The sequence below is a fragment of the Propithecus coquereli genome, unplaced genomic scaffold (genome assembly GCF_000956105.1).
Source record: "Propithecus coquereli isolate 6110/MARCELLA unplaced genomic scaffold, Pcoq_1.0 Scaffold113, whole genome shotgun sequence".
Lineage (NCBI taxonomy): Eukaryota > Metazoa > Chordata > Mammalia > Primates > Indriidae > Propithecus > Propithecus coquereli.
This window is the reverse complement of record NW_012135303.1, coordinates 1676150-1703527: the sequence shown is the minus strand read 5'-3', so window position 1 is coordinate 1703527 and position 27378 is coordinate 1676150. Positions and strand designations below refer to the sequence as shown.

General features: G+C 35.5%; 1 protein-coding gene across 10 annotated transcripts in view; it reads left to right on the top strand.

The window, feature by feature from the left end:
* ABI2 (abl-interactor 2) overlaps positions 1-27378 on the top strand; it is an 85260-nt gene that overhangs the window by 54969 nt on the left and 2913 nt on the right. For 2 of the 10 annotated variants that reach the window (XM_012655475.1, XM_012655469.1), the window contains 7 exons: positions 1232-1329; positions 4155-4301; positions 4997-5121; positions 6137-6319; positions 10474-10632; positions 18867-18953; positions 23494-23667. In XM_012655475.1, the coding sequence (XP_012510929.1) occupies positions 1232-1329; positions 4155-4301; positions 4997-5121; positions 6137-6319; positions 10474-10632; positions 18867-18953; positions 23494-23667 (973 nt within the window). Of the gene's footprint in view, positions 1-1231; positions 1330-4154; positions 4302-4996; positions 5122-6136; positions 6320-7654; positions 7670-10473; positions 10633-18866; positions 18954-23493; positions 23668-27378 lie in introns of all 10 variants that reach the window. The other 8 variants (XM_012655517.1, XM_012655482.1, XM_012655508.1 and 5 more) reach the window with 7 other exon arrangements.

Below are 27378 nucleotides of genomic sequence, written 5' to 3'. Positions count from 1 at the left end.
GTGTACAATTATGATTTGTTTTCTTAAAATTTATATTTTGAAATTACAATTACAACTGTATTCTGAATTCAGTAATATAATATCTTGCAGTTTCATTTTGCAAATATAATTTAAATGCTCTAGACATTTTTTTGAAAAATCGAGATCCTTTTTTGACCTATGTTTTGAAGATGGCAGTTCAGAATATTAGGGGCTTGAAATAGGGTCAGATATGAACCTATATGGTAAACATTAATTCAGATCCATTTGTAGTCTCAGACAATGTGAGATTGCATTCGAACTATATTTGTGAGTGACTTCTGTTAGCTCCTTAAGTTATCCAAATTTCTAAAGCTTTCTGTATAAGTGCTGACATACTGCTTTGGTTATATCCATTATTCCCAGATTATCCATCTTTCCTACACTGGCATTTTCAGTTAGGGATAGAAGAGTGAGTGGAGTCATGGTTCAGCTCTGACTTAGGACTATGTCACATCTTTCTCATGCCTGAATTAACCTTCAGTTTGGGCCTGAATGGGTCCAATTCCCATTGGAACTAGGACATTGCCTGTGGCCCTTGTGCTGCTCACAATTGAATGGGATACCTCAGCCCTAACTTTCTGGTTCAGATGTTTAGGAACATGACTTGAACTTCTAGCAGTTTCAGGTAGGTAATTCCCTCATAAGAAAACATTAACAAAATCTGAATTGTAAGCCTGGTCCACAATTAAAAAATTTTTTTCTCTATATAGCATACAGTTTATATTCTCTAGTTACAGTGGATCATATGCATAGTTGCATATTTTTATTTGAGAAATGTATTTTGTTTGTGATATACTTGCTGTCTAAAGGAAGCTATCTAAAAAATAAAGAATTGCTTAAAGGCATTATTGTTGCTGATTGTTACTGTTTATTAAAACTAAAATTTTTACAGTCTATGTAATTTCAATTGAATGTAATATCAAATAGTGTAACCAGTGATCTGTTGGTGTGATGGCCTAATGGCAAATAAAGTCTTTGCATACAAGTTTATAATCATTTGAAAATCTCATGTTAGGAAGAGTCCTTTGAGTACAACTATAGACTAATTAGTAGAGTAGAAATTGCATATGAAATGCATGGCCTCTAATTTTTTTTTCCTATATTTAAACCTTCCCCTCCTTTGTTAAATAGCATAGCATTGTTTCCCAGCAGTGCCACTTTATTTCACTCTGCATATAAGTTGAGTTGAGTTTTCCTGAACATTTTTTAGGTGAGTACCCAGAATATGAAGATGGGTGGGCTGCCGCGTACAACACCTCCAACTCAGAAGCCCCCCAGTCCCCCTATGTCAGGGAAAGGGACGCTTGGGTGAGTATATAACTAAGTGTTAATAATAACTGGAGACATTTCATGTAGTGTTGCGTTTCAAAATGAAGCACAACGTATATTTAAAGTGTTTTTGAATATTTGGAGAATATTTTCTCATTAGGATTATTTTTTATGTGTGTAAATTTCCCTTTTCCTGGGAAATACATCTTTATACTTTAAAAAGATTTTGTTTAGAAATTATTTTTCTAATGACTTTTAAATTTGAGGTAAAAATCTTAGCCCAATTATAAATGGCAGTCTAATTTTTAATTCCTTTTTTTCAGAAAATTTTTACACACTTTTGTATTGCAGTTGAACTCAGACTATCCTTCCCAAGAAGGCAGTGTAGATTATAAAATCCTGTAAAATTTGTTATGAGAATATTGAGCTTTAGTTTGGTCCTATAGAATTGGGCTCTGGATTTGACTTTTCTTAAAAATGGTGAATCAGTGCAAAAACATGACTTTTTTCTTCTACAGCATCATAGTATAAACGGTTTATTGTGATCGAGATTTATGAACAAGTGGGCATAATATAGCCCAGAAGCCAGGTGGCTAAAATTCTGGTCCAGCTCTGCTATTTTATTTACTCTGTGGTTGTGCATAGTCAGCTTTTCGGCAGTTACGTTTTTTCATCTGTAAAAGGGGGGTAATATTTGTCCTCTATCAACTTTTCAGGGTCACTATACCACAAATTGGATTTTAAAAATGTATAAGTCAAAGACAAATTGCTTTGGACAACCATTGGCTTTATGATATACGCTAAAAAGTTATTAATTGACAATCTTGGTTTTGGCCCCCTCACCAAAAAAACAAAACACCCCCAAAATACAAAACCTAATCAAGCACCGTGGATCAGGGCAGGACAAAGATGAGTTGGGATTTAATGGAGGATTATGTTGGAAGAGAAATTATAGTTAGAACAATGGGAGACAAAAGAATAAAAATGAATTCTAACCAGGAATAGAATGGCTTTATTTGTGGTAGACAAAATTCTACTACAGTTTTAATTCTGCTTAGATTAGAGAAGAATCTAATGGATCAAATAAGATTTAAACTTCAGAGTAGAATGTCAGTGACATAGTAGGATATAATGGTGCAGAATGAGAGTAGAGAGATCGAGAGGAACTGTTTGTTTTTATTTTCCTGTGGAACGTTTACCTTTTTTTTCATGTATAGTGCCTAATGGATTTTGTTAGGTTTAAATCAAGATTGTTAGCAAGATAACCCACTTAGTCTCTAGAAAAATAAAATTTTCTGTTGCTCTCAAAAATTGAACATATACTCATAAAGCAGTATTTGTTTTCCTTGTGTATTAGCACTGATAATGCAGAATCCTTGGAAACCAGATTTACTGAGCACTGCTCTACCAGTTGATGGTCACAGCCTGGTTTTGTCACATAGTCTTTGCCTAGTCACCATATTTTGTTCCTCTGCCCCTTGTTCATGTCATTGCCTTCACCATATAGTGCTCAGTTATCAAAGGGTTTTTTTCTTGGATGAAACAGAACATTTTTATTGTCTGGGAAAAATTGCAACTTAGATGTTGGAAAATTAACATTTCCTATTTTATTTTTTATATTTGTGTTGTAATTTCAGAGATGCCTGAACTTTTTAGTATTTTAAATCCAAAGTCCTGACATTCATTTTTCTTCCTTTGACCCACTATTCCATCCAATGCCCCTTATTTATTTTAAATTATTAATGTTTATGTGTATTTATACAAGGAGACTTTAAAAGGTAGTAGAGTGAATGAGGTCACTACAAAGTGATCTCATTCAAAATCAGCCACAACTTGAATGGCCCAGGAGAAATATTTAAAGGACCTCAGGGAGCCTTTTGGGAAGTGAATTATTGAGAAATACATAAGTCACTTGAGCAAATTATATCAGGAAAAGAAAACTTCTTAATTTTTACATCTTGACCAATTTTTATTCTTTTAAAAGCCAGAATCTTATGTACAAGATGTCAGTTTCATGTCAGTTGAGTATTTATCATTGTTAAAAAGAATTTGGAAACTTAGAGATGAGAACTAATTTAATAATCACTTATTTTCCAGTGTGCATCTTATTCCCTATCATATTTCCTTTCTTATTCTTCTCATCCTCTTCCTTTAAAAGGAAGTTTTGGGAAAAAGAGGGAAATATATATTAATAAATTCCAGTCTGATTTGTATTTTATAGTTCAAAGTAAATAAGGTTAGAAGGACTGTGGTGGTCTTTCCCTCCAAGAAGGGGGAAAGAGAAAGGAGAGAGAAGTTGAGGGAGAAAAGCGAGGTTGTGAGAATGGAAGATGAGATTAAATTGTGTATTTTTGTGTACAGTTACATGTTAATTTCTATGTATTTAGTATATAGGAAGGGAAATGAGTTATTATGGCTAGTATTGATCATCAGCGTGGGGATTGTAGATCCGAAATCTAGTTCCTATCTTTGGTTAGGGAGAGAGGGGAGAGGAGGATCATTAGTGCATTCATGCAGTACAGTTGGGAACATGATACTAAAATAATTCAAACTCTAAGAAAAGAGTAGGATCTGGGAGACACTGGCTTAAATGGTGGAGAACCTTTGTGCTCTCTGAGAATAAATGAACAAAATTGCATTAGCACAGGGAAATGAGGTTGGAGACTAAAAAAATAACATTACTCAACAAAACCCTAATGATAGAGAAGTGAAACTTTAGGAAAGACTTGAAATTGGTAGCTGGGTTATGATAAAACACATTTCCTATCTCTGATTACAAATTGTATTTCACTACTGGCAACTCTATGAATTTATTGTGCCGAAACTTGCTTAATCATAAAATACATACGCTCTTCTTTTTGTAGGCGGCACTCCCCCTATCGCACACTGGAGCCAGTGCGTCCTCCAGTGGTACCAAATGATTACGTACCTAGCCCAACCCGTAATATGGCTCCCTCGCAGCAGAGCCCTGTGAGGACAGCTTCTGTGAATCAAAGAAATCGAACTTACAGGTATTTTTTCTACCTCAGTGAAAAATGTGATGGTCATAGTACCAGAATCTGTTCAGATAACTTCAGTTAAATCTCTCTCATTTTCCAAGCACTAAGTTCTTTTCCTCACTCTACTCTCCCAAACCTCATCTGATTCCACTTCTCTCTCCTCATGTTCTGATGCAACTTTGAGCAGTCAGGAAGTTGAAAAAGAACAGACATCTAGAAGTGCAAACTTCTCTACAAGGTTAATAGTTTAGTTGATCTGAAAAAAAAAATTGTGGACCAAATGTGGGAAATTTCAAGTTGTTTTTTGGTGGAACTTTACAGATGAAAAACTATATACAATAAAACATTAATATGGAATAGTATATCAAGATATGATTGTAAATTAAATCTGTTTAGGAAAATGTTTTTATTATAAAAGAAGTTTCTTCAGACAGGCATTAAACTGGAACATAAGAAGGTAATATTTCTTATTTTAACGTGTTGAGCCCCAACATTTATTAATCATATTTGTGGAGAATTTTTTCTTCTTTCTCAGTTTCTTTAATATATTCTATTAAAATGTGGTCAAAACAAGCTGTTGAACCCAGTTTACCCCCAACTTTATTAAGAAATTCATATTTGAAGTGAAAGGCTTCAGAAAATTTTGGGAAGTGCTGATATCTTATTCCATGTGGATATTCATATTTTGGTGGCTCTTATTTCTTTAGCAGCAGTGGGAGTAGTGGAGGAAGCCACCCAAGTAGTCGGAGCAGCAGTCGGGAGAACAGTGGAAGTGGGAGTGTGGGGGTTCCTATTGCTGTTCCTACTCCTTCTCCTCCCAGTGTGTTTCCAGGTAAAACATTAATGGTGCTTCATCTTCCCTTTTCCTTCCTGAATTTGATTTTAATTTGTGATTTAATTACGGTGGGCTTTCTTCATAATCAGGATTTTTTTCTTTAGGGCTCCATAAATGTTGGAAAGTCTTTATACATTTGTTATTTTTAACCAAGTGATTTGTAAGTTTTTGCTCACTTTGCACTTCCTTTTTGCCTTTGGTGATGTGGCTCAATTGCTGCTTTGAGATTTCAAGTACCACTTTGGTATGAGTTATATGTTTAATTCCAGGTAGTGGTATGACAGTGCATGTCTTTGCACACAGTAAGGACTCAGCATGAGAATCACATTGCTAACAAAGGATGGGGCAAATATAAAAGTAGTTTTGACAGTTAATTTTAGTGGACTCTTAGAAATTAGTCTCTGCAAATGCTACCCTCTTTTCTCTGAAACAAAAAATGTGCCTATTTGATCTGAGGGCACAGTTGAAATTTAGTTTTAAAAGCGTGACACAAAAGACATAAATAGAATATTACATGTTTAATTTACTTATAATAAAAAATAGATAATACCTTTTAAAAAATCATGAAAAAGATTTGTGTTTTTTTTAAATTCTTTTTTTACCTGTTAAGGATATTGTCTGGTATTTCTATTTTCTGATTTGTGTAATTCAAAATGGAATACTGTTGTTTTTTAGTGTATTGCATTCGGTTTTGCATCTTGTTTACAGAATATTATGCTAAAAATAACAATATAAAGGAAACACTTTTTTTTTCCAGAGTGCTGCTTTCAGGTAAAAAGGAATGTTTGCTTTTAATGAATTAAAAAATCTATACATTACCATGGGCATCTTGAATTATTTGCTGTATACCTAAGAATCCTTTAACACAAGTTTCATCCTTTTTCCAACTCTCTATTCTTCTGGTTAGTGTTTAAGCACTAAATATCTAACATTAAATATTGTAATGCCTTTTCTAACCTCCCTAATGTGACTGCGTCATTAATGCTGCCTCTTACTCCTCTTTTCCCGTTAGCCCCTGCTGGCTCTGCTGGCACTCCTCCCCTTCCTGCTGCTTCTGCATCTGCCCCTGCCCCTCTTGTTCCTGCTACTGTCCCTTCCTCCACTGCCCCAGACGCTGCTGCTGGGGGTGCCCAGACCCTTGCTGATGGCTTCACTTCTCCAACTCCCCCTGTTGTTTCTTCCACTCCCCCTACAGGTGAGTATTGGCATATTCATTGGCAGGCAGATCTGGTCAACTGGCTTTTCTTACCTGCATCTCCAGCTTTATGATTTTTTTTTTTTGTTTGTTTGGTTTAATTATACTTCGTATTAAAACAAAATGAAGAATAATGTACTAACTATAAAGTGGCATGTGACCAAAGGTTAGAATTTCCTGAGAAAGTCAGGGTAAAGTTTCTTATACATTTTTCCAATAGGGTAGCATAAATATTAATATACATGTTTTATTTCTTGAATTTCATTAGAGATTTGTGAATTGAGTATGGAGCTCCCTTCTATATGGTTTTGAGATTGTCATTAGAAATATTGTTTGTTACAGGTTAAGTCACTAACAAAAAAGCCTGTGACAATAATTCTAAGATATATTTTATAGGAAATATTTGATATAACAAATTGAAAGTCTAAGTCTATTTTACCAGAATCTGTTGCTTATCATAGCAGCATTGGAAATCATAGACAATGGACTTCTAAAGAATTTCAGGTTTATTTAAGTTGGCTGAGAGTCTGCATTTTCATAATTAAATGTTAATTTAATAACAGGTGTCTGGCTCATAGTATTTACTAAATAATGTTATGTGAGTGGATAATTATAGCTTTTTAAAAGCAAAAAGCAAGGTACATTCCTTATTAATCGATGACAGTATAATATCTTTTATACAGTGTCTTTGGGTCACCAAGTACTTTCTTTACTTTTTATTAAGGTACAATTTATTTACAGTAAAATTCACCCTTTTTAGTGTATATGTTTGAGTTTTGTTTTGGCAAATGTATACAGTCATGTAACCACCACCACCACCTCAATTGAAATGTAAAACAGCCCTATCATTCCCCAAATTTCCTCCATGCCCCCTTGTAATGAATCCTTCTCCTCCCCTCCCAGCTCCTCTTAAGCACTTGATCTATCTTTTGTCTCTAAAGTTTTGCCTTTGTAAAAATATCATATAAATGAAGGCATATGGTTTCAAGCCTTTTGGATCTAATTTTTTGGCCAGATATATTTGAGATTTACCCATGTTGTCAAATGTTTAAGTATTTCATTCCTTTTTATTGCTGAGTAGTGTTCTGTTATTTGAATATAGCACAATTTGTTTATCCCTTTCCTAGATGAAGGACATGTAGATTGTTTCTAGTTTTGAGTGATTATAAATCAGCCATAAACATTCACATACAGGCTTTTTGAGAAGGTAAGTTTTTTCTTTTTTTTGGAGACAGAGTCTCACTCTGTTGCCCTGGGTAGAGTGCAGTGGTGTCATTGTAGCTCACTGCAACCTAATCCTGGGCTCAAGTGATCTTTTTGCCTCAGCCTCCCAAGTAGCTGCTGGTACAGGTACACAGCATGACACCTGGCTAATTTTTCTATTTTTAGTAGAGAAGGGGTTTTGGTCTTGCTCAAGCTGGTCTCAAACTCCTGAGCTCAAGCAATCATCCCGCCTCAGCCTCCCAGAGTGCTGGGATTACAGGCGTGAACTACCCTGCCTGGCCATAGTTTTTATTTCATCTGGGTAAATGCCTAGGGAGTAGAATTGCCAGGTGGTTTTGTAAATGAATATTTAACTTTATAAGAAACCGCCAAATTGTTTCCAAAGTGGCTGTACAATTTTGCACTTCCACCAGTGATATATGAGTTTCTAGTTGAATCCTTGTCAGTACTTGGTACTGTCATTTTTTTTTTTTTTAAGACTTTAGCCATTCTAATACATGTATAACGGTTTCTCATGGTTTGATTTTCATTTTCCTAATGATTAATGATGTTGAACATGTTTTTCTTGCATATTTGCCGTCTGTATATCTTCTTTGATGAAGTGTCTGTTCAAATGTTTTGCTTCTTCTCACCTTTTAAATAGGGTTGTTTCTTTCCTTACTGAGTTCTTTAATTTTCTGAATATGAGTCCTTTGTCAGTTATGTGAATTGCAAATCTTTTCATCCATTTTGTGACTTGTCTTTTTATTTTTTTAATGTCTTTCAAATAGTGGAAATTTTTCATTTTGATTAAGTCCAATTTATCAATTTTTTTTTTCTTTTATGGACTGCGCTTTTGGTGTCATATCGGAGAACTTATTACCCAAGGTCATAAAGATTTTGTTCTGTGTTCTAGAAGTTTTTAGTTTTAGGTTTTATAGTTAGATCTGTAATAATTAGCTGTCTTTTTTTTTTTTTTTTTTAACCCCAAACAAGGCAAATCTCTCATTAATAGTATGAATAGTGACTCTTTTATGTAGTGTCTTTGAATCACTGCAGACTTACAACATGTGAGGTTTTAGACTGGATCTGTTAATATGTAAAATTTCTAATGGTATTAATCATCAGAAGTTTTTAACTTGATACTAGATTTGTATTAGTTTGTTATAGATTAATTACTAAAATGCCAATAATGTCTTCATATTTAGTGGTTCAAAGGCCTCAGTACGCCCTTAAAATTATAGTTTACTTGTTTATATGTTTACATTTTTATCACAGTTACAGAGTTCTCAATTGAAAGTGGATTATGTTTAAGCTTACATGCTTAAGAGTTTATACAATAAAATTGAGTTTCAGAGTTTGATACGTATGTAAAAACACTAAATGCTGTATAGCAAATCTTAAGGGCTATTATAATATTCTTTATATGACATCATATAAATCCAAGTTGGATACATTTATGGAATTTGTGTGGCACAATTTTAATCACATAAAACCATTTTGTAATCATAAATAAGATGAAAAATTGTCAGAAGTGTTTTTTTACTTCTACAATATTTAACTAAAATTACCAAGAAGATAGAATTGCATATTAGAATAAAGACAGACTCAGCTGAGAAATGTAAAGGCTGGAAGAGGATATAACTGCAGTGTTTGTGAACATGAAGATTTGAACAAAGCAAACAAGCTTTCATTAAATTCTACGTTATTTTTATTAAGCCTTGTCTCACTGAGTTTCATGTAGTTCACTTTAGAACTAAAAAATTCTCAGGATAACTTTAGGCACAGATGGATTGAAGACTGTGCCCTGTGTCTTCTATTTCTCCCCTATCCTCAGTTCTCTCCCCTTCACATGAAGTACTTTAATGGACTCTTGCCCTCTGGCTTCCTGTTGGGCTTGGCAAAAGTGTTTTATTTTTTTCTTTTTCACTTCTCCCCTCACTTCTTCCTCTCTTTCCCTTCCTCCTTCCTTTTCTTCTTTTTCCCTCCCCTCTCTCTCCTCCCCTCCCTTCCCCTGCCCCCTTTCTTTGTCTTTTCTTCCCCTCATACTCCCCTTCCGTTCTCCTCTTTTACTCTCACTTCTCTCTCCCTTGACCTCTGCTGCTTTCCTGCCGCTGGAGTGCTCTAGTGCTCTGTTTAGGCCCTCAGCTGAATGTAAGTCAGGGTAAAATTTAGGAACTGGATTGTAGTATTGGCAAATTGATGGATTCGGGAAGTGTGTCTCCAATTGGCATTAGCTGTTGAAGACCTCTCAAGAGAGCAAAATGTAGTGACATTGATGATAAATATGTACACGTTCAGGAGTGATATTAAAAATAAGATATATTTTGGTTGATTTTGAATTTTAGTTTTTTTCATAATTGTGAATTTCTTTAATTGTAAAACAAAAGATAATCTAGCTTTAGAGATGGATATTTTTGATTGAATAAAGATGTGTTTAATTTGGAAGTATGTCATTTCACCTTTTGCTGAAATACGTCTTCCTTTAAATAAATTTCTTTACTACCTTAAATTTATTATTATCCTTACCATTATTTATTATTTTGGAATAAGACTGTGCATCAGACATTTTTTCTTTTGCTTTCCCAAATGTCATTCTTATCTTGTTTAGTTTTCAGTGTTTAGAGGCTGTTTTTTGGGGAGATAAAAATTTGAATTAATTGTGATGATTTTGAAAACCCATTAAATTATAATTTAATAAAATCATAATGTTATTTAGTAATCTATTTAGATGTAGCTTTTCCAAACTTAATCCTATTTTTGTTTACTTTCCTGCTTTTGCACTTTGATTTATAATAATATCAGCTAGCAATAAATATTGCCTTGCATTGTGTTTTTCAGATAGCAATTAAATTTTAATAATTATTAAGATTTAGGCATTATCGGTAAAGTGTTTCATTGTCCGAGGTAATTTTCTTTTATGATAGATTTATGTTCTGTCCACTTTCCAGGTCATCCTGTTCAATTCTACAGCATGAATAGGCCTGCCACTCGCCATACTCCCCCAACAATAGGGGGCTCGTTGCCCTATAGACGCCCTCCTTCCATAACTTCACAAACAAGCCTTCAGAATCAGATGAATGGAGGACCTTTTTATAGCCAGAATCCAGGTTAGATTTTCTTTTGCATTCTATAGAATGTGTCGGTTAAAAACATTCAATTAAAAAAACCCACTTAATTATAAATAACTAGCACATGATAGATGGTTTGAACTATTTGTTGAATGGAACATGAATGAATACTATGTTGCTAATACTGTATTTTTCAATTATTTTTTTTAAATATATGATTTCCATGTAAAGTTGTAGGACTTAATTTTTCCCAGCAGAATTCTTTTGAATGTGCTAGTGGTTATTTGCTGTTAAAAATAATATTGTGGTGAATAGTATTTCCTTTTTATTTAATCAGACATCCTTGGTGTGTGAGTAACAAATAATGAAAGTTGGGCGTACATGAACAGAATTTAGAAGTGTCAAAGCAAAAGGGAAATGACATTTTCGAAGCTACTTTGTGCTAGGCAATTATATTATCTTATTCAATTCTCATACCAAACCCATTGTGGGAAAACTGGAACTTGGGAGAAATTGACCTAGCTGTAATAATTAATGATAATAAATAATCAATTGCAGCATGCATATATAAAAATTAATTTGGCACATATTTAATGCTATGCATAGTCATTGATTTGCTTAGTGCCCAGAGAAGGCAAGAGCAAACATTAGACTCTGTGATTATTACAGACATGGCATGTCAACTTATTATGTTTTTCCAGATTTTTGCCAAGAGGCCAATAGGCCCATGTGTGAACAACTCTGATATTAGGAAATAACCCATTCTATCTTTGATAACCCTTGAATTTTATGGAATTGAAATTTGTCTACTATGCTGCTACCTATGGTTATATCCTTTGGAGTCGTGCAGAAGAAATTTGATCTTCCTTCTACATAGCACTTACAATTTAAAGAATGTTTTTTATATTATCTCATTTGATTCTTACAGTCATGTACAAAATAAGGTTGGTGATCATTTTCATATGTATTTTACAGGTGAGGAAACTGAGGCTGAGGTGACGGTTTCATGTTCTTTCTATTGTCCTACCCACTTTCAGATTTTTAAAAATCTTTCTCTTACCCTCCCAAGTCTCCTCTTTTTTTGGGGGAGGGGACAGGAAGAAGGGAAGGATGCCCCATTATAATGTATAGTTCATGAAAGCCCGAGACCTTGTCAGTCTTTTATACAGTTATTTCCTGGGAATATTGCTCAGGAACTATTTGTCGAATGTCAAATTAATCCCATGTTCCCTTATCCAAATCCCTTCACTGTTCTAGGTCCCTCTAAATTAAATGCTATATTTGTAGTCTGACAAATTCAAACCATCGTGTGAATACCAACTGTCTTAATTAAAATATGCTTCCCTTACTGCTGTCTTTGATCACACTTAGTGTTTTTGGTTGTACCATTCTTGTAAACTCAATTTGAACTTAAATTTTTACAAAACTGCCCATCTTTTTCATTCTCCTTTTAAGCCATGTTTTCTAAACCCATACTTGGTAAGTGCTGTTTGTATTTAAATGCATTTTTTATTCTTAAATTTCAGTTTGTTAGACATAGCCTGTCTCACAGTTCTGCTGAAAATAGGCTCTTTTCTTGGCTCTCTTAGAAGTCTAGACAATTATTGCTTATGGCCCTTATGCAGCTTCCTTATCCTGTAGAGTTTTGAAAGAATGGGTCTCAGTCCAAAATGGGTTGGTTCCATAATAGAGCTGGGAGATACTTCACTGTTACAGTTTAAGGCCAGCTATACATGATATATAGCAAGTATATACAGGTATATTTCATGCTCTGCGAATGTACGAACCAAAGTAGTCCTATGAACCCCTGTAGGTAGAATTTATTTGAAGGCTGTTTAAGCACATGTTTAAGTGCATTTTAAAATATATATTTCAGTACTTACTTTTTTTGAAAATTTTACTTTCACACACTTGAAAGTATATGTTAAGGTAGAAATATACCCTGCTTTATGGAATGATTTTAAAGGAAGTATTTTTTCACACCCATGAAAGTAAGGTGAATTGGGATTATTGGGTCTTCAGCGTAATGTGTGAGGCAATTTAGCTGTAGTTTTCTGTTCTCTGTTAAGTTCTGCCTTTCTTCTCCAGGGATTTGGTAACTGTTTGAGGAAGGTGACCACAGTTTTGTTAGTTGGTTAATCAGAGTGCTTTTCCTATACTAAAAAATTATTTTCCATACCATGTTCTTTGCATAGCTCTTTTTGCAAGACTTAATGCCTTGTGAACCAGTGTTCTATGGTTGTTAGATGTACTTCCACTTCATTTGCATTAGAATATTATGTAAGAGATGGGCACAGTGGCATCTGCCTGTAATGCCAGCTACTTGGGAGGCTGAGGCGGAAGGATTGCTTGAGGCAAGGAATTCAAGGCTACAGTGCGCCTGTGAATAGCCACTGCACTCCAACCTGGGCAACATAGTGAGATGTCATCTCTAAAAGAAAAAAAAGAATATCGCATAAGTCTCTTGTATTATTTCCACTGGCCCTATACTTCTCCTTGTTTTTTCATATTTAAAATAAGAAAATTTGTTGTGCTTTCTTAAGTAGCTAATTTTCTGATTTAACAAAAATGATCCCAGGTGTTTTATGAGCAGGTTTTTTTAAATTTAACAATTGGAGACTTGATGTGAATGCATGCATCTGAAGAAGTGAGTTAATGTGAATGTAAATTCAGTGGGATTCTGTGGGGTATAAATCTAGCAGAACTATTACTACTATATTTGTTAATGTACAATTTGGTTAGAGTTCCCCCCCGACACACACATACAAACAAGCGCCTGGATGGTTTGAGTTTTTAGAAGGGGATTATAACAGGAATTAAAATATGGAACACCCAGTGTCTAATTCCAGTTGGGAGCACAGATCTTTTCTAATGAGATTATTTCGGAAACAAGTTATTGACCAGGGCATAACTGAAATCCCTTTGGTTCTCAGTGTTCCTTAATCTAACCCAGCCAGAGAAACAGAAATACCAATTTATCATTCATCTTGCCAGTAGTGAGGAGGGTCATTGAAATCCATAGGGCTAATCATGAGTTAACAGTCTTTAGTTTAAATGTAAATATGAGGCACCTGCGTGGTAAAGAAGACTATGCATGTATCTACGTATATGTATTTGTACATATAGATTTACATATACATACATAAACCTAGTTTGGTAAGCAATCACTATTGTGGCATTTGACTACTAAGGCCTTTAGTAGAAAATAGCATTTTACTGCTCATACTTTATTACAACAAAGGCTTTAAAAAAATCTAATTCACAAAGTGGAATGTTGATTCCAACAGATACAACTATATATAGTTATAGGAGAGAGAGGAATTTCTGAATGGGTAGGCTGTTTTACAAATGGAAAATGTTAGGCTTTATTAATGGTATTAAAAACTACTAAAAAGAAACAGGGTAAAAACAACGTTGGGATGATCATACTGCAAAAGAAAAGCTATGTCATATGTTCACTAAATGGTTAGTTAAGTTACAGTATTACCATAAATCTCCAGAAGAATACAGATATGGTGAACTTTAGCAAAGTATAAATAGCAAGTAGCAAGAGCAGTAGCAAGAAGCTGTTTTCGAATCTCTGTTTGAGGCAATCTGTAGGGTGTGCTGAGTCCTTGAGTGTAGCCTTTTGACCGAATCCAAATTTTACGGAACAAATCCTTTTAATAACAAATCTTTTTCCAAACTCTTTGAATTGAACATTTAAAAACACTAAGCCTCGAATCCATTTAATAAGAGGATTTGTTCTGTGAAGTTTGGATTTGGTTGAGGGGCCGCACTTGGGGATCTGGAGAGCCACATGTGGCCTCGAGGCCCCAGGTTCCCCACCCCTTAACGAAGTAAACCAAATAGACACTTTACACCGTTAGACACAGGTTATATTTTTAAATTGTTTTAATCTGCTACTCTTTCTTGGAATAACTTCATATGGTGATTTTTTTAAACATGAAAACGAATAACAAAAATGATCCATTTTTTTTAAACCCTTCTGAGTCTGTACGACTAATAGCTATTTGGTAGCCACATTCTTTTCCATTAGAAAAGCTCCTCTTACTGATAGGTTAAGTTCACTTTTAAATACTCTCTGTTCTAAGTTGATATCCATGTTTAGAAAATATTTTACTCTTAAATTGCTTAAATTATTTCTGTCACTGGAATGTAAAATACAAGCATCTAAACTTGAATGGGCTGTCGTAAGTATGGCCTCTAAAGGTGATGTTCTTTAGTGGTTTTGTATTTAGAGTTTTTATTTTATCTAATTTTCTCAGTATTTATAAAGCTGTAAAAATAAAATGTAAAAGCCCAGTTTTATTTTTCCAAACTCTTTGAATTGAACATGTAAAAACACCAGGCCTCAAAGATGGTGCTTCAGAGGACTTTATAGATAACCAGGAAGGTTATGCTTAGAAAATCTGTACATTTCATCAGCACAGATTCATCCGAGCACATAGCTATCGTTCTTACAGCTATTCTACTTATGATCTCTATAAATTCTACTCACTTGGTGAGCCTGTCTTCACATTAGCTTCATTATTGTATATTGTGAAAATAATATAACCGAAATTAAGTTTGGAGACCTTTTGGCAGTTATAGGAAGAGTCCTGTCACATGAGGAGTCGTCTTAGCTAAATGGAATGAAAACAAGTTTATAGTTACTTCCCGATCTTACGTGTGCACAAAATGCCTTGGGCTAGAACTGTATATTGCAAACAATTCTTTACATCAAAAGTCTGTTTAAATTTTCCTAGAATAGTTCACTTTCATCTCTTTTAAGGAAGATAAATCTAGTCTAAAGTAGGTCAGTATATTCTGGTTCACAAGTGTTCTATTTAGATGAAATCCGTGTGGTCTAAAAACAAAATGCTATGGTATTGGAATTAATTTGGACCACCATGTTAAAGGTTTGCCCTGGGCAAAAAATATAGAATTTGGGGTTGACCTTTGTAAACCCCAGATGGGACTAAGTGTTTTTTTTTTTTTTTTCTTTGAGACAAGAGTCTCACTCTGTTGCCCGGGCTAGAGTGCTGTGGTGTCAGCTCATCTCAAAGCAACCTCAAACTCGTGAGCTCAAGCAGTCCTCATGCTTCAGCCTCCCGGGTAGCTGGGACTACAGACACGTGCCACCATGCCCGGCTAATTTTTTCTGTTTTTAGTTGTTTGGCTAATTTCTTTCTAGTTATAGTAGAGACTGGGTCTCGCTCTTGCTGAGGCTGGTCTTGAACTCCTGAGCTCAAACGATCCTCCCTCCTCGGCCTTCCAGAGTGTTAGAATTACAGGCGTGAGCCACTGCACCGGGCCATGGGACTGAGTTTTTTTTTTGGTTTTTTTTTTTTTTTTGAGACAGAGTCTCACTCTTTTGGTCGGGCTAGAGTGAGTGCCGTTGCGTCAGCCTAGCTCACAGCAACCTCAAACTCCTGGGCTCAAGCGATCCTCCTGCCTCAGCCTCCCGAGTAGCTGGGACTACAGGCATGCGCCACCATGCCCGGCTAATTTTTTCTATGTATTTTTAGTTGTCCGATTAATTTCTTTCTATTTTTAGTAGAGACGGGGTCTCGCTCTTGCTCAGGCTGGTCTTGAACTCCTGAGCTCAAACAATCCGCCCGCCTCGGCCTCCCAGAGAGGTAGGATTACTGGCGTGAGCCACCGCGCCCGGCCTGGGACTGAGTTTTTGAACGTGCTGTGGACTAGATTTGAAAAAAAATCTGAACTTATTATAAAGTAATAAGAGATTGGTTTTTTCCCTGGCTGCTGTTGGTGGACTTCTTAAAACCACTGTGGTTTCAGATTTGTACTTGAAAAACTAGAAAAGAAATAAGCATATTCATCTTAAAAAATTCAGCCTACCCACAACAAGACTGTTGTAGGTTAAACACCTAATCATTCTTTTTTAGCCAAGTACCAAAATGTTGTGTTTTTATTTGATAGAGAAACAATGACTGAAGTGGGAAATTTCCTACTTTTCTGTTACAGGGAAGATTGGGATATGTGCCAACAGAAGTGTTTCATCTTATTTGACATGAACATGCACCTTATTTCCACTCTCCTAGTACCAACTGCTGTCTGCTGCTGTTTCTCAGTTTTATCTACTTTATGTCTGCTACCTTCTCTATTCACTGACTTCTGTTTATCCCAAGTATTGGAAACAGGGTATTGTGAACACGTCAACAATTGTTCTAAGCCTCTGAGTGGGAGACAGACACACAAGCCAAGGATTTACTGCGAAGATTTATGACTTTAGGGAAAAAAACCTAACCAAATGTATCTTTTAAAGAAAGGTACCATTTCTAGGATTATAGTGCTCTGTTCCTTATGTCTAAATATTCTTCAAGATTATCTGCTTAATTCTGCATATGCATTTGTATGTTCTCCTTGCAGCTATTCATGGCATTAACTGTTGTCTCTCTACTGATGAGTAGTATCTCTGTACCTTTTGATTTTTCACATAAACTCAACCCATATTTTCCCATTACCTCTCGTATTTATGCTTAAATTACCTCCATACATCTCATTTAATTTATCATATCATTATCTCTCCCTAACCTACCTACTTGCCAGCCCATTTCTTACCCAGCACTAACCGCCAAAGTGAATGTAGTTAATGGCACCTCTAACTTCATAGTTATGAAGGCTAAAAATTTAAGAATCACCTTCAGCTTGTTGCTCTCCTTTATTTGCTAGCTAAATCATTAGTTGTCAAGTACTCTTTTTCTGCACTTTAAAGTTCTCACCTTTTTGTTTATAGAAACAGTTTTGATTTATTTAATATTATGTCCCAGTCACTAGGTTATGCTTTCTGCATCCATTGTCTTTTTTATCTTCGCAACCACTATGCGTAGTAGGTTGTATTATCTCTTTTTCATCTCACATCTATAAAATAGGTTGGAAGAAGTTAATTGACTTGCTGTCCAAACGGCAGGGAAATGATACATCAGAGATTTGAGGCCTGGTGACTTTAAAATCCAATCTCTTTCCACTAAGCACTCTTTCACCTGGTATGTAGTGTCCTTCCCTGTTTCATATCTACCCACTCATCTTTACAGATCTTTTACTTTGTCTTTCAGGTATCTTATGCTAGCCATGTGGAAACATTTCTGGTCCTGTGAACTGGTCATGTTATTTTATGCTCCTCAGCCTTTGTCCTCACTTGGTTCTCTCAGCTTGATTATCTTTCTCAACCTCTGTCTGCTTGGTGAACTCCTCCTTTTCTTCAAGTACCTGCTCAGAAGTTATTTCTTTGTAACCCTCCTTAGTACCACCACCACCACCACCACCACCACCACCACTCAGGGAATTGTGACAAATATTGTTGAGTTAAGATTATTATTTTCTCTTCTATTCCCGAATGGGATCTCATCTCCTTGAGGGCAGAGACACATTGATGTTTTCAGTTTTATTTGTCTTAAGTATAATTTGGAGCTAGTAAAGGCATACTCTATAAGAAGATGCATAACCATACACATTCTAAAGGAAACTATAACTGTAGAGTTAATCTTGTGAAATTGCTTGGTATGTACTAGTTTATTCATGCATTTATATATGTTGAACATTTGTTGAAGGCTTACTAGTCCTAGGCACTGTGCCAAGTGATTGAGGTGGAGGGAAAGATACCTTGGGAAGGAGAATGGGATGATTTGAATAAGGCCAGTACTTTTCTGTAGGGTCAGGGAGGAAATGTGCCAATGAGTTAGAATTATGAAAAATTGTAATGACATAGCACCTGACTCTCAGAGAATGGTTTTGATACTGGTTTCCTAGCAGAGTGTTTGCCACTTAGTAGGAAGTCAGTAAATATTTGTTTAATTAATGAATGAAGAACCAATTAATTTGCCTATTATTGAAGTAATAAAAAGTATAAATTTAGAATATTGGGATGTAATGGTTTTTTTTTTTCCTCCTGTATTGACAAAGATTTAAACTTACAACCTTCAAGGGAAAATCCAGAAAACCAACTTATTCATGGTAATCTATAGAAATTCTTTGAGAAGGTATGTTATCAATATGAAAAAGATCGATTGCCATTATGTGTTAGGGTAGATCTGTATATGATAAATGCTTCCTGTTTTTTAATTTTTAAAAACTTACTAAAAATTCCCTAAATACTTTGTTTTATGTGTTAATGAATTATCCATCAAAAGGGGATTCTTAAGATCACTTATAAAATGTTTGTGAATAGTGATTTCCCTCCTTTGTATGTTCGTTTTATTGTATTATCCTTTCCTTTTAATGTAACTCGCCCTTACCCCTTATCCTCCACACCTTTTTTGTTTTTGCAGTATCTCTTGCTCCTCCTCCTCCCTCCATCCTACAGGTAACTCCTCAGTTACCTTTAATGGGATTTGTGGCCAGAGTCCAAGAAAATAGTAAGTTTATGTCTTCTTTATGCTGTAGACCAGATTATAGGCATAAAATGTCATTTATATATGATTGACTAAATGGTCATTCATTTGCTGATATTTCAAATATTTTAATATTATGAACAAGTCACTGAAGAGCTAGTGGGGATGATAAATATAAGATGGAATTTTCTATTTTCAAATAGCTTGAAATCTAGTAGTGAAGATTAAGACAAATAAATATAAAATGAAGCACATGTAAGAAAAGAAAGATCACACCTAAATGAGGAGATACTCTTTAATCACCAGATATCCCATCTTTTTTGTCTCGTTTGCTCAGATAAGTAGTAGTCTAGTTTCCTATCACTGGAATTTTAGGGTCTGGTAGGTGGCCTGTGACTCTTCCTTCTGTCCTGTGATTCCAGGTTGTAAAAAGGGCCATGCCGTGGTGGTAGGGCCTAGAGGACCAAGCTGCCTGTCTGTCTCCTAAGAGGCCTCATAGATTGGCGATGGATTTACGTTGGCCTGTGGTCTAGTACTGAGCCATGCAGAATCAGATAACTGATGTTATTGACACATGAAGCGTTCTGCTAGGGAGGCATTAAGGAAGGTCAGGAGGCCTATATCAACATTCAGTGAGGAATTGCTGTCACAGATACCATGAGCATAGTCTGTATGATGGATGAATTCTTGTGAGCTGTCTACATGAGGGGCCACATCACAATCATAAGGTTGCATGATGTGCATGAAATCTGAACTAGGGGAATTATATTAAAGATTTAATGTCATCAGGCCAACGTAACTCATCGTATACATCTCATAACAAGGACGGCCTCACTGATGGGATAGAAATGTTTGCAGTCTGTTGCTTAGGACACCTACTTCTTTGGAAATGGGCATTACGAATACAAGAATGCAAGCTCTATGAGAGCAGGATTTTTTTTTTTTTTTTTCCCTGTTTTGTTTGCTGGCTGTTTCTCCAGCATTTAGAAAAGCATCTGACACATAGCAGACACTTTTGGTCCCTCTTTTTTTGTGCTTCTACAGCTAACTGCCTCCCCGCCTTTATTGACACATTCTTTTTGAAGATGGGTTTGTATTTTAACTGGTTATAATCCAGTCTTACTGGCCTGAGGGCACAGTGTCTCTTTCAGGTGCCTTTGCATCTCTGTTTGCCGATTTCTGAATAGTCTGTTGTACTTACTTCTGTTTATTGGAAGGCACCCCCTACATACCCATAATGTTTACCACACTGTGATTTCGTAAGATGTTTTGTTAAATTTAAGAGCTATTTTCACATATAATTAGGTAGATTTTATATGTTTTTAAATTATGCTATTGGGACTCACTGTTGTTTTGGTTTGTGTGTGACCCACACTAGCCCAGGGAGAAAATGGCCTCTCAGCAAGGTTCAGCTGGTCCAGCATGTGCCCAGCACAGCTATAGTGTAAACCCTTTGCCAGGCTTGTGAGGTCAAGTGTGGGATAGAAGGTCACTGTTCACTGTTCTTTTTAAAAATTTCCTGCTGCATCTAAACAGGGTAAATTGGGACCAAGTAGAAAAGGATTAATTATAGTATCAGAATTGAAGGACATTTCCAACTCTGTGTCTTTCTGCACATCCATATAAGGTGGAAAGTCTAAGTGTCATTACAGTAGAAGTTTTTTCCCATCAGAAATTCATTTTAATCACTTTGATTAGTGAAGATAGTCACTTGAATAATACCTTGGTGGGAGTTTTTTCTGATTTTACTACCATAATGAGTGTGTACCTTGGAGAATTCCACTAGTCAGTTGCTACTGCATGTTTTACAAGATGATGTCACTCATTCTGAACAAAGTGGTTGTGAGCAGGTTCTGGAGTAAAGGCCAGACCTTGAAACTGAAATTGCAAGATGGATTTGAAGACTAATCCATCAGTCAAACAGGAATGTTTATATAGGAACTAAATGGTTATTTATTTATTTATTTTTTCAAAAAACTAGGTCTGAAAGTTGAACAGGATTATGAAGCAGGATGTCAGTAGTTTTCACCAGTCATTAGGGAAAGTTGCAAAGTTTGTAGAAACATCAAAATGTTTCATGAATAGACCTAAAAAAAACTATGTTATTGAAATGCATGATTACCAATTTAAGACTTAGAAATGTTTTAAGTAGATGATTATTAGACATTATAGCAGCATTACCTATATTTTAAAAAGTCATTCTCTAATTTGACCACCCTATCACAATTGATTACCTTTTGGGATAGTTTTTTTCATCTCTTTCTATGGTCATATACATTTTTCACATACAAAATGTACAAAATAAAAATCATGTATAAGATGCGCTGTGACTGATTTTGCAGAGACTTAGCAGGATTTATACATTCAAATGAATGTTATCTTCAAAACATTCACCTTAGATATATACCTTTCTTTTGGAATTATCTTCAAAGCTTTTCAGGTATATTATTTTGAAGATACTCTGTGGTAGCACATATTTACTCTGCATTAAGTTTGATATTTGGAAGAAGTCTGGAATCATTTGGAACCAGTTATAGTGAACCAGTTATGCTGGGGTAAGAATTATGGTTAAGATCCTATTACTCTCCTTAAGTTCCTCCTGCAGCTTCCTACTGCTCTTTGGCTAGAGTCTAAGCTTTTGTAAGGTCCTTTCAGCCTAGTCCTCTTTAGCTTCCTCATGCCTCTTTCTAATGAACTTTCTACAGTTCTTTGGACGTTTCCTGCTTTCTTACCTTTGTACTTGTTTTATTCTTTATATCACTTGAAATATCCAAGCCCCCATACCATCCTACCCTCTTCGCCCCATTAACTCTTACTCATTCTTCAGGTCTCAGGAAGCCTTTTCTCACCCACATAAGAGGTTGGTCTATGCTGTGTGTTTCAATAATATCTTAAAGCACTGCACTTAATTGTAAATGAAAAGTTTGGTTATCCATGTCTCCATGCCTTTTGCCCACTGCTTTTCCTCAGTGCTGAGCATAATACCTAGTCTTAGCAGGCTCTTAGTTGATGTTGTTGAATGAATAATAATGAAACATGATTTTAAAGTTATTGAATTTATCTTACAGTAGTGTAGCTTTTAAGATAACAGGCATTGGAGTTCAGGTGTTCTACTTACTTACTTACTGTAGGAATCCTTAATCTTGGAAAGCCATTTTCCACATCCATAAAATGAGGATTCAAAACACCACCTCCTGAGGTAAAGATTAAATGAAATAATATATTATAAAGTGCTAGCTGAGTAATTGGAACGTTTTAAGTCAAAAATGATAGCTCATGTTAGTCTTATTAAACTGGCTGTAAGGAAATTGTAAGAAAGGTAAAAATGAGCAATAGCAGCATTTTTGAGTAATTTTGTAGTGTCATTTCTGAAGGTGATTGTTTTGAAAGTTCCTTTGGATCTACTTTTTTGTGCTTGTTTAATGTCAGTCTTTTTACCTTATGAATGCAAATTGGATATATTCTTTCTCACGCCATCCATATGTAATTTTTCATTAAGTATATGCTAAGATCACATATCTGTATCTTTTTTATTAATAAAAACCATTAGAACTAATGAATTTTTGTCTAATGAGTAAAGTTTACAAAGTAGATCACTGTAGAATGGCACAGCAGATGGGAAGAATACTGAAATAGGACAGAGTATGGTGTTGATGTGACTGAGTCTCACCAATCTTCTAAAATCCATTTGATTCAATCAGTAGGCTTAGATTAAAAAAATAGAAAATAAACAGGATTCCTCGGAGAATTTTATAGAAACAGTATTGGAACCCATAAATAAGAATTAGTGCTGTTTATTAAAACTGGGGAGCTGATGAATGCAGGTTTATTAATTTTATTCTGTTGAGTTGTGCTCAAGTGTATACCAAGCATTTGGAAAGCTTTGAGTTCCGAGTTTGAAGATAATCGTTTAGATCTTACTGTATGCTGGTACCTGAGCTGTGGAAGCAAATCTCCATGGGAGAGATTTTAAATATTTTAAATCACTCTGCTAGTACACTTGGACATTTAGCCTGAAGAAATTCAGAATCATTCTGTAAACAAACAAAACATCTTCATGGATGAAGTTACCCAAATTTACCCAATTTGATAAAACACTATTTTAAAAAATTTTGAGAGGAAAGTAGCAGATTATTAAAATTTGACTATTCCCCGGACTCAGTATAATTTAAGTGAAATATGGTTATATATGTCCAAATTATTAATATTTCTGATAACTTCTCTTTGTATATAGTGTAAAGCTATATCCTACTTTGGATATAGTGTACAGATACCTTGAAAAGAGGATTACGTGTTAGCATAAATAGGTTCTAGAGGATCAGTTAATAATTATGTAGGCTAAACTCTATTCAGCATCCATCAGCACTAACCCAAGGGGGGGGGAGAAAGTCATGCTTAGAGATTTAGAACATTAGTTGACACAAAGAGTTCTCTTGCTCACTCATTTTTTGGAAGATGATTATTTTCAAATCTAGGTTTATATTCCATGAACCTAGAAGCTTGGAGAAGAAATACTGAACTTTGCATAATGTGTAGTTTTGTTTTCAGCTTGATACATTCTTAGTTTCAGATACACCACCTCCACCACCACCTGTGGAAGAACCAGTCTTTGATGAATCCCCCCCTCCACCACCTCCCCCGGAAGATTATGAAGAGGAGGAAGCAGCTGTGGTTGAGTATAGTGATCCTTATGCTGAAGAGGACCCACCTTGGGCTCCAAGGTCTTACTTGGAAAAGGGTAAGTTTCAGAAGGATATCTGGTGGGATGGGAAGAAACCTCTACATAGAAATGAAATTTGCTGGTACTGAAGCGAATCTTGATTGATTTTTACTAAGTAAAGTTTTATTTATTTATTTATCTTTGTTTTACTTGGGTAGAGAACAGAAATCATGCATTCTTGTGTGCCTGGCATAATGTAAGACTTATTACATAAGTAAGGTGGTCTCCCCATTTTGCAAACTAGGAAGTTAAAGTTCAAAATTTATGTTACAGAATGTAGCAGAATGTACTGTTACAGAAAAGACAGTATGTTATACTAGTTATATAAGAAGCTCTTATATATAATATTTACCACATATAAAGCTCTGTGCTATTTTATGTGGATTGCCTCATTTAATATAATAATGCTTTTGAATGTTAGCACTATTATAATTCGTATTATAGAGTGGAATAAAAAGAAGCTTAGGAAAATTAAGTATATTCTGTAAACTAATAAGTGATACAGTTGGGATTTGAACTAGGTGTTGTCATTCTAGAGCCCACACTCTTAACTGTTGTCCTAAGCTTGAGCTCTGGCATCTGGCAGACCTTAGATATACAGTTAACTAGCATTAAATTCTTCCTAGCAAACTCCTACTTTTATTTGTCACTGCTCATTTTCTATCTCTTATTTTTATAAAGCCATCTGTTCTTGTGTTCTTCTGGCTCAATGATATGACTTCTACCTAGAAGTATAAACAACGTATGAATGTATGGTAATTGTCAGACATCATTTCTGTCCTCACAAGACTGTGACAGTCCCTTATCTTGTTCATATTTATATCTCTCAAAATCAACATGGATGCTCTGTTAATGATTGTCAGAAAATGAATAGTGCCATTAATACTGTCTGGGGATTCCCATAAAGCTGCTCAGAGGACATGACATTTGTGACATGCCTTAAATGAAAAGTAGGAGTGTCACAGGCAGAGAAGAGAGAAAGGAAGGACCTTCCAGGCAGAGGGAATCCCCTGAGCATGAGGGTGTGGCTGTTGGGTGGGGGCACGGTGAGTAGTGTCCAATGTATGGGGTCGTGGGTGGGTCATAGGGAGAGAGTGGTTGATATGGCTGCACAAAGGGAAGTAAGTTGTAATTAGGTGGTGGAAGGCCTGGAATATCATGCTGAGGTGTTTGGATTTTTTTCTTTTTAAAAAATCTGTTTGGCCGGGTGCGGTGGCTCATGCCTGTAATCCTAGCACTCTGGGAGGCCGAGGCGGGTGGATCGCTTAAGGTCAGGAGTTCGAGACCAGCCTGAGCAAGAGCGAGACCCCGTCTCTACTAAAAATAGAAAGAAATTATCTGGACAACTAAAAAAACACATATATAGAAAAAATTAGCCGGGCATGGTGGCGCATGCCTGTAGTTCCAGCTGCTCGGGAGGCTGAGGCAGTAGGATCGCTTGAGCCCAGGAGTGTGAGGTTGCTGTGAGCTAGGCTGATGCCACGGCACTCTAGCCAGGGCAACAGAGCCAGACTCTGCCTCAAAAAAAAAAAAAAAAAATCTGGTAGCTGAGAGAAATTGTGGAGGATTTTTAAACAGGTTAATGATAAGGTATCATGTACTTATTTAACTTTTTGTTTTTGAGATACCCGATCATGAGGCAGAATGTATTGACTAGGAGGAAAAGTGGAAGTTGGGAATACCAGTTTGGATAAGGGCCTAAGCTGAGGCAGTGGTGCTGAAAACCTTGTTCACATAAATCAGATGCAAATGGAAGGAGTTTTCACGTGGCATTGTCACTTCACTCTTTTAACTCCTTCAGAGTTATTTGCCAAAAATCAAACAATGCTCTACCTTTAAAAATCATATTTTATGGTGTGTTATTAAGGTCTGTCTTAAATTTTGTTGAAAGCAAAGGAATGGGAGCCACCTGACTTGCAAAAGGATTGGGTTATGCGATCACTGGAGTCATTCTCTTTCTTCATAACAATGCCGGTATTTTGAACGGTCCCTTTGGTACCCAGAAGTATTTTACACTTTGAGATAGTGCACCACTGTACTTTAGTTAAGTAGGTGAAGAACAAAAAGAAAATGAGAAGTTTTATGACTGATGCCTGACTGAATGTGTGATCTTAAGCAGATTAGTTTTAGGAAGCAGTATTTATAGGAGTTGAAAACCTAGAAAGAGAGTCTCTATGTCACCCATACTGCTTTAGAAAATCCTTAGGTACCCTGAGTGATAAAGGTACTCCATTTTAAAGAAGCATGCAATGACTAGGGCAGTGACCATGATAAGGGAGAAAAGTGTTTGGATTTGAGAGACTTTAGGAGGTAGAATTGACAGGACTTGGAGATGTGGGGGAAGGTGAGTGAGGGGAAAGCAAGGATGACTCCAGGTTTCTTGGCTTGGGCAGAAACTCAGGGAGTGTAAGAGAACTAGAAGAAACTGCCATGGCAATGGAGGAAAATATCAAGAAGGGGACAGAGGTAGTCATCATTGCCAAACACTGTGGGAAGGTCAATTAGGAAAAGAACTGGAAGAGGCTATGAGTCTCACAATTAGAAGGTTGTTTCCCTTGAGTGAGCAGTTTCATTAGAATGAGGAAGGTAGAAGGAATATGGCTGCATTCCTTAAGCAGCATTATTTTCATAGAAACAGTATCCCCAATAGGATCTAAAACATCTCTTAATTTAGATTACATTGTTAAGTAGTTTAGCAAACTCTTCATTGATAGTGTCAAGGTTTAACTTTGTTCCACCTCAGGGCAGGTTATACATAAATTACAAATTATGTTAAATGAGGTTTTACTGACTTAGGGGAAACTTCATTTTCCATATAAATAAAATCTCATAATCTTTTTTTTTTTTTCCCACTCATGTGATTTAATACAAAGTATATTGAAATGGATAGTTTTACTAACATTTTGATTTTCTAGTAGCTTGCCAGTTCAGGGTACTTAATTTCTAGGTGTGGCTGCTAATACCCTACAATTGGTGGTCATTCTTTTTTAGTTTAGACTAGTCACTTTTATGTAATATTCTCATTTTGGACTCCTTCTACATTGTTGTTATTTTAGTATCACCTCAAATTTTTTTCCCAATGCATGTTTAAGTTATATTTATAAGTGTCCAAAATGCTACACTATGTGTTTGGTGCTAGTTTGCAGTGTGGAGAGATTTTATGTTTAGATTGCTGTTCGTTGTTTCAATTTACTTACTTTGTGAGAGACAATAATTTGAGTCCTCTTACTGATCATTTATGACCACTGTAGTGACACCATTATTCTTTGCTTATATTTAATACTGTAGCATACTTTATATAAAAGTATAGGATTACAATAAAAGAGAAGCATTTAAACTAAGAAGTTTTGTCCAGTTACAGACATTCATAAAATATGTTAGAATACTTAAAATTCAAAGGCTAAATTTGAACAAAGCATTTTGAAATTTGGAGTATATTTTCACTGTAGCAGAAATGTTGAGAAAAACAATGTAGGCACCATTAGTCTTTCTCTGTTTCAATCATAACTGTATAGAAACCAGATGTTTAGCATTTTCTTGAAAAGTTTTTTTCCTAATGTGCTTCTTAAATTCGTGTGATTTAGATACTGTATGTAATATAGATGCATAATTGGAAATTATTTATTAGACTTTCCTCAATATTGCCGAAACCATTTTTTCAGACTAAATAAAATCTAGACAGATTTTACTTTTCTCAACATCAGCATTTTGAATATTGGTGAAAATAGA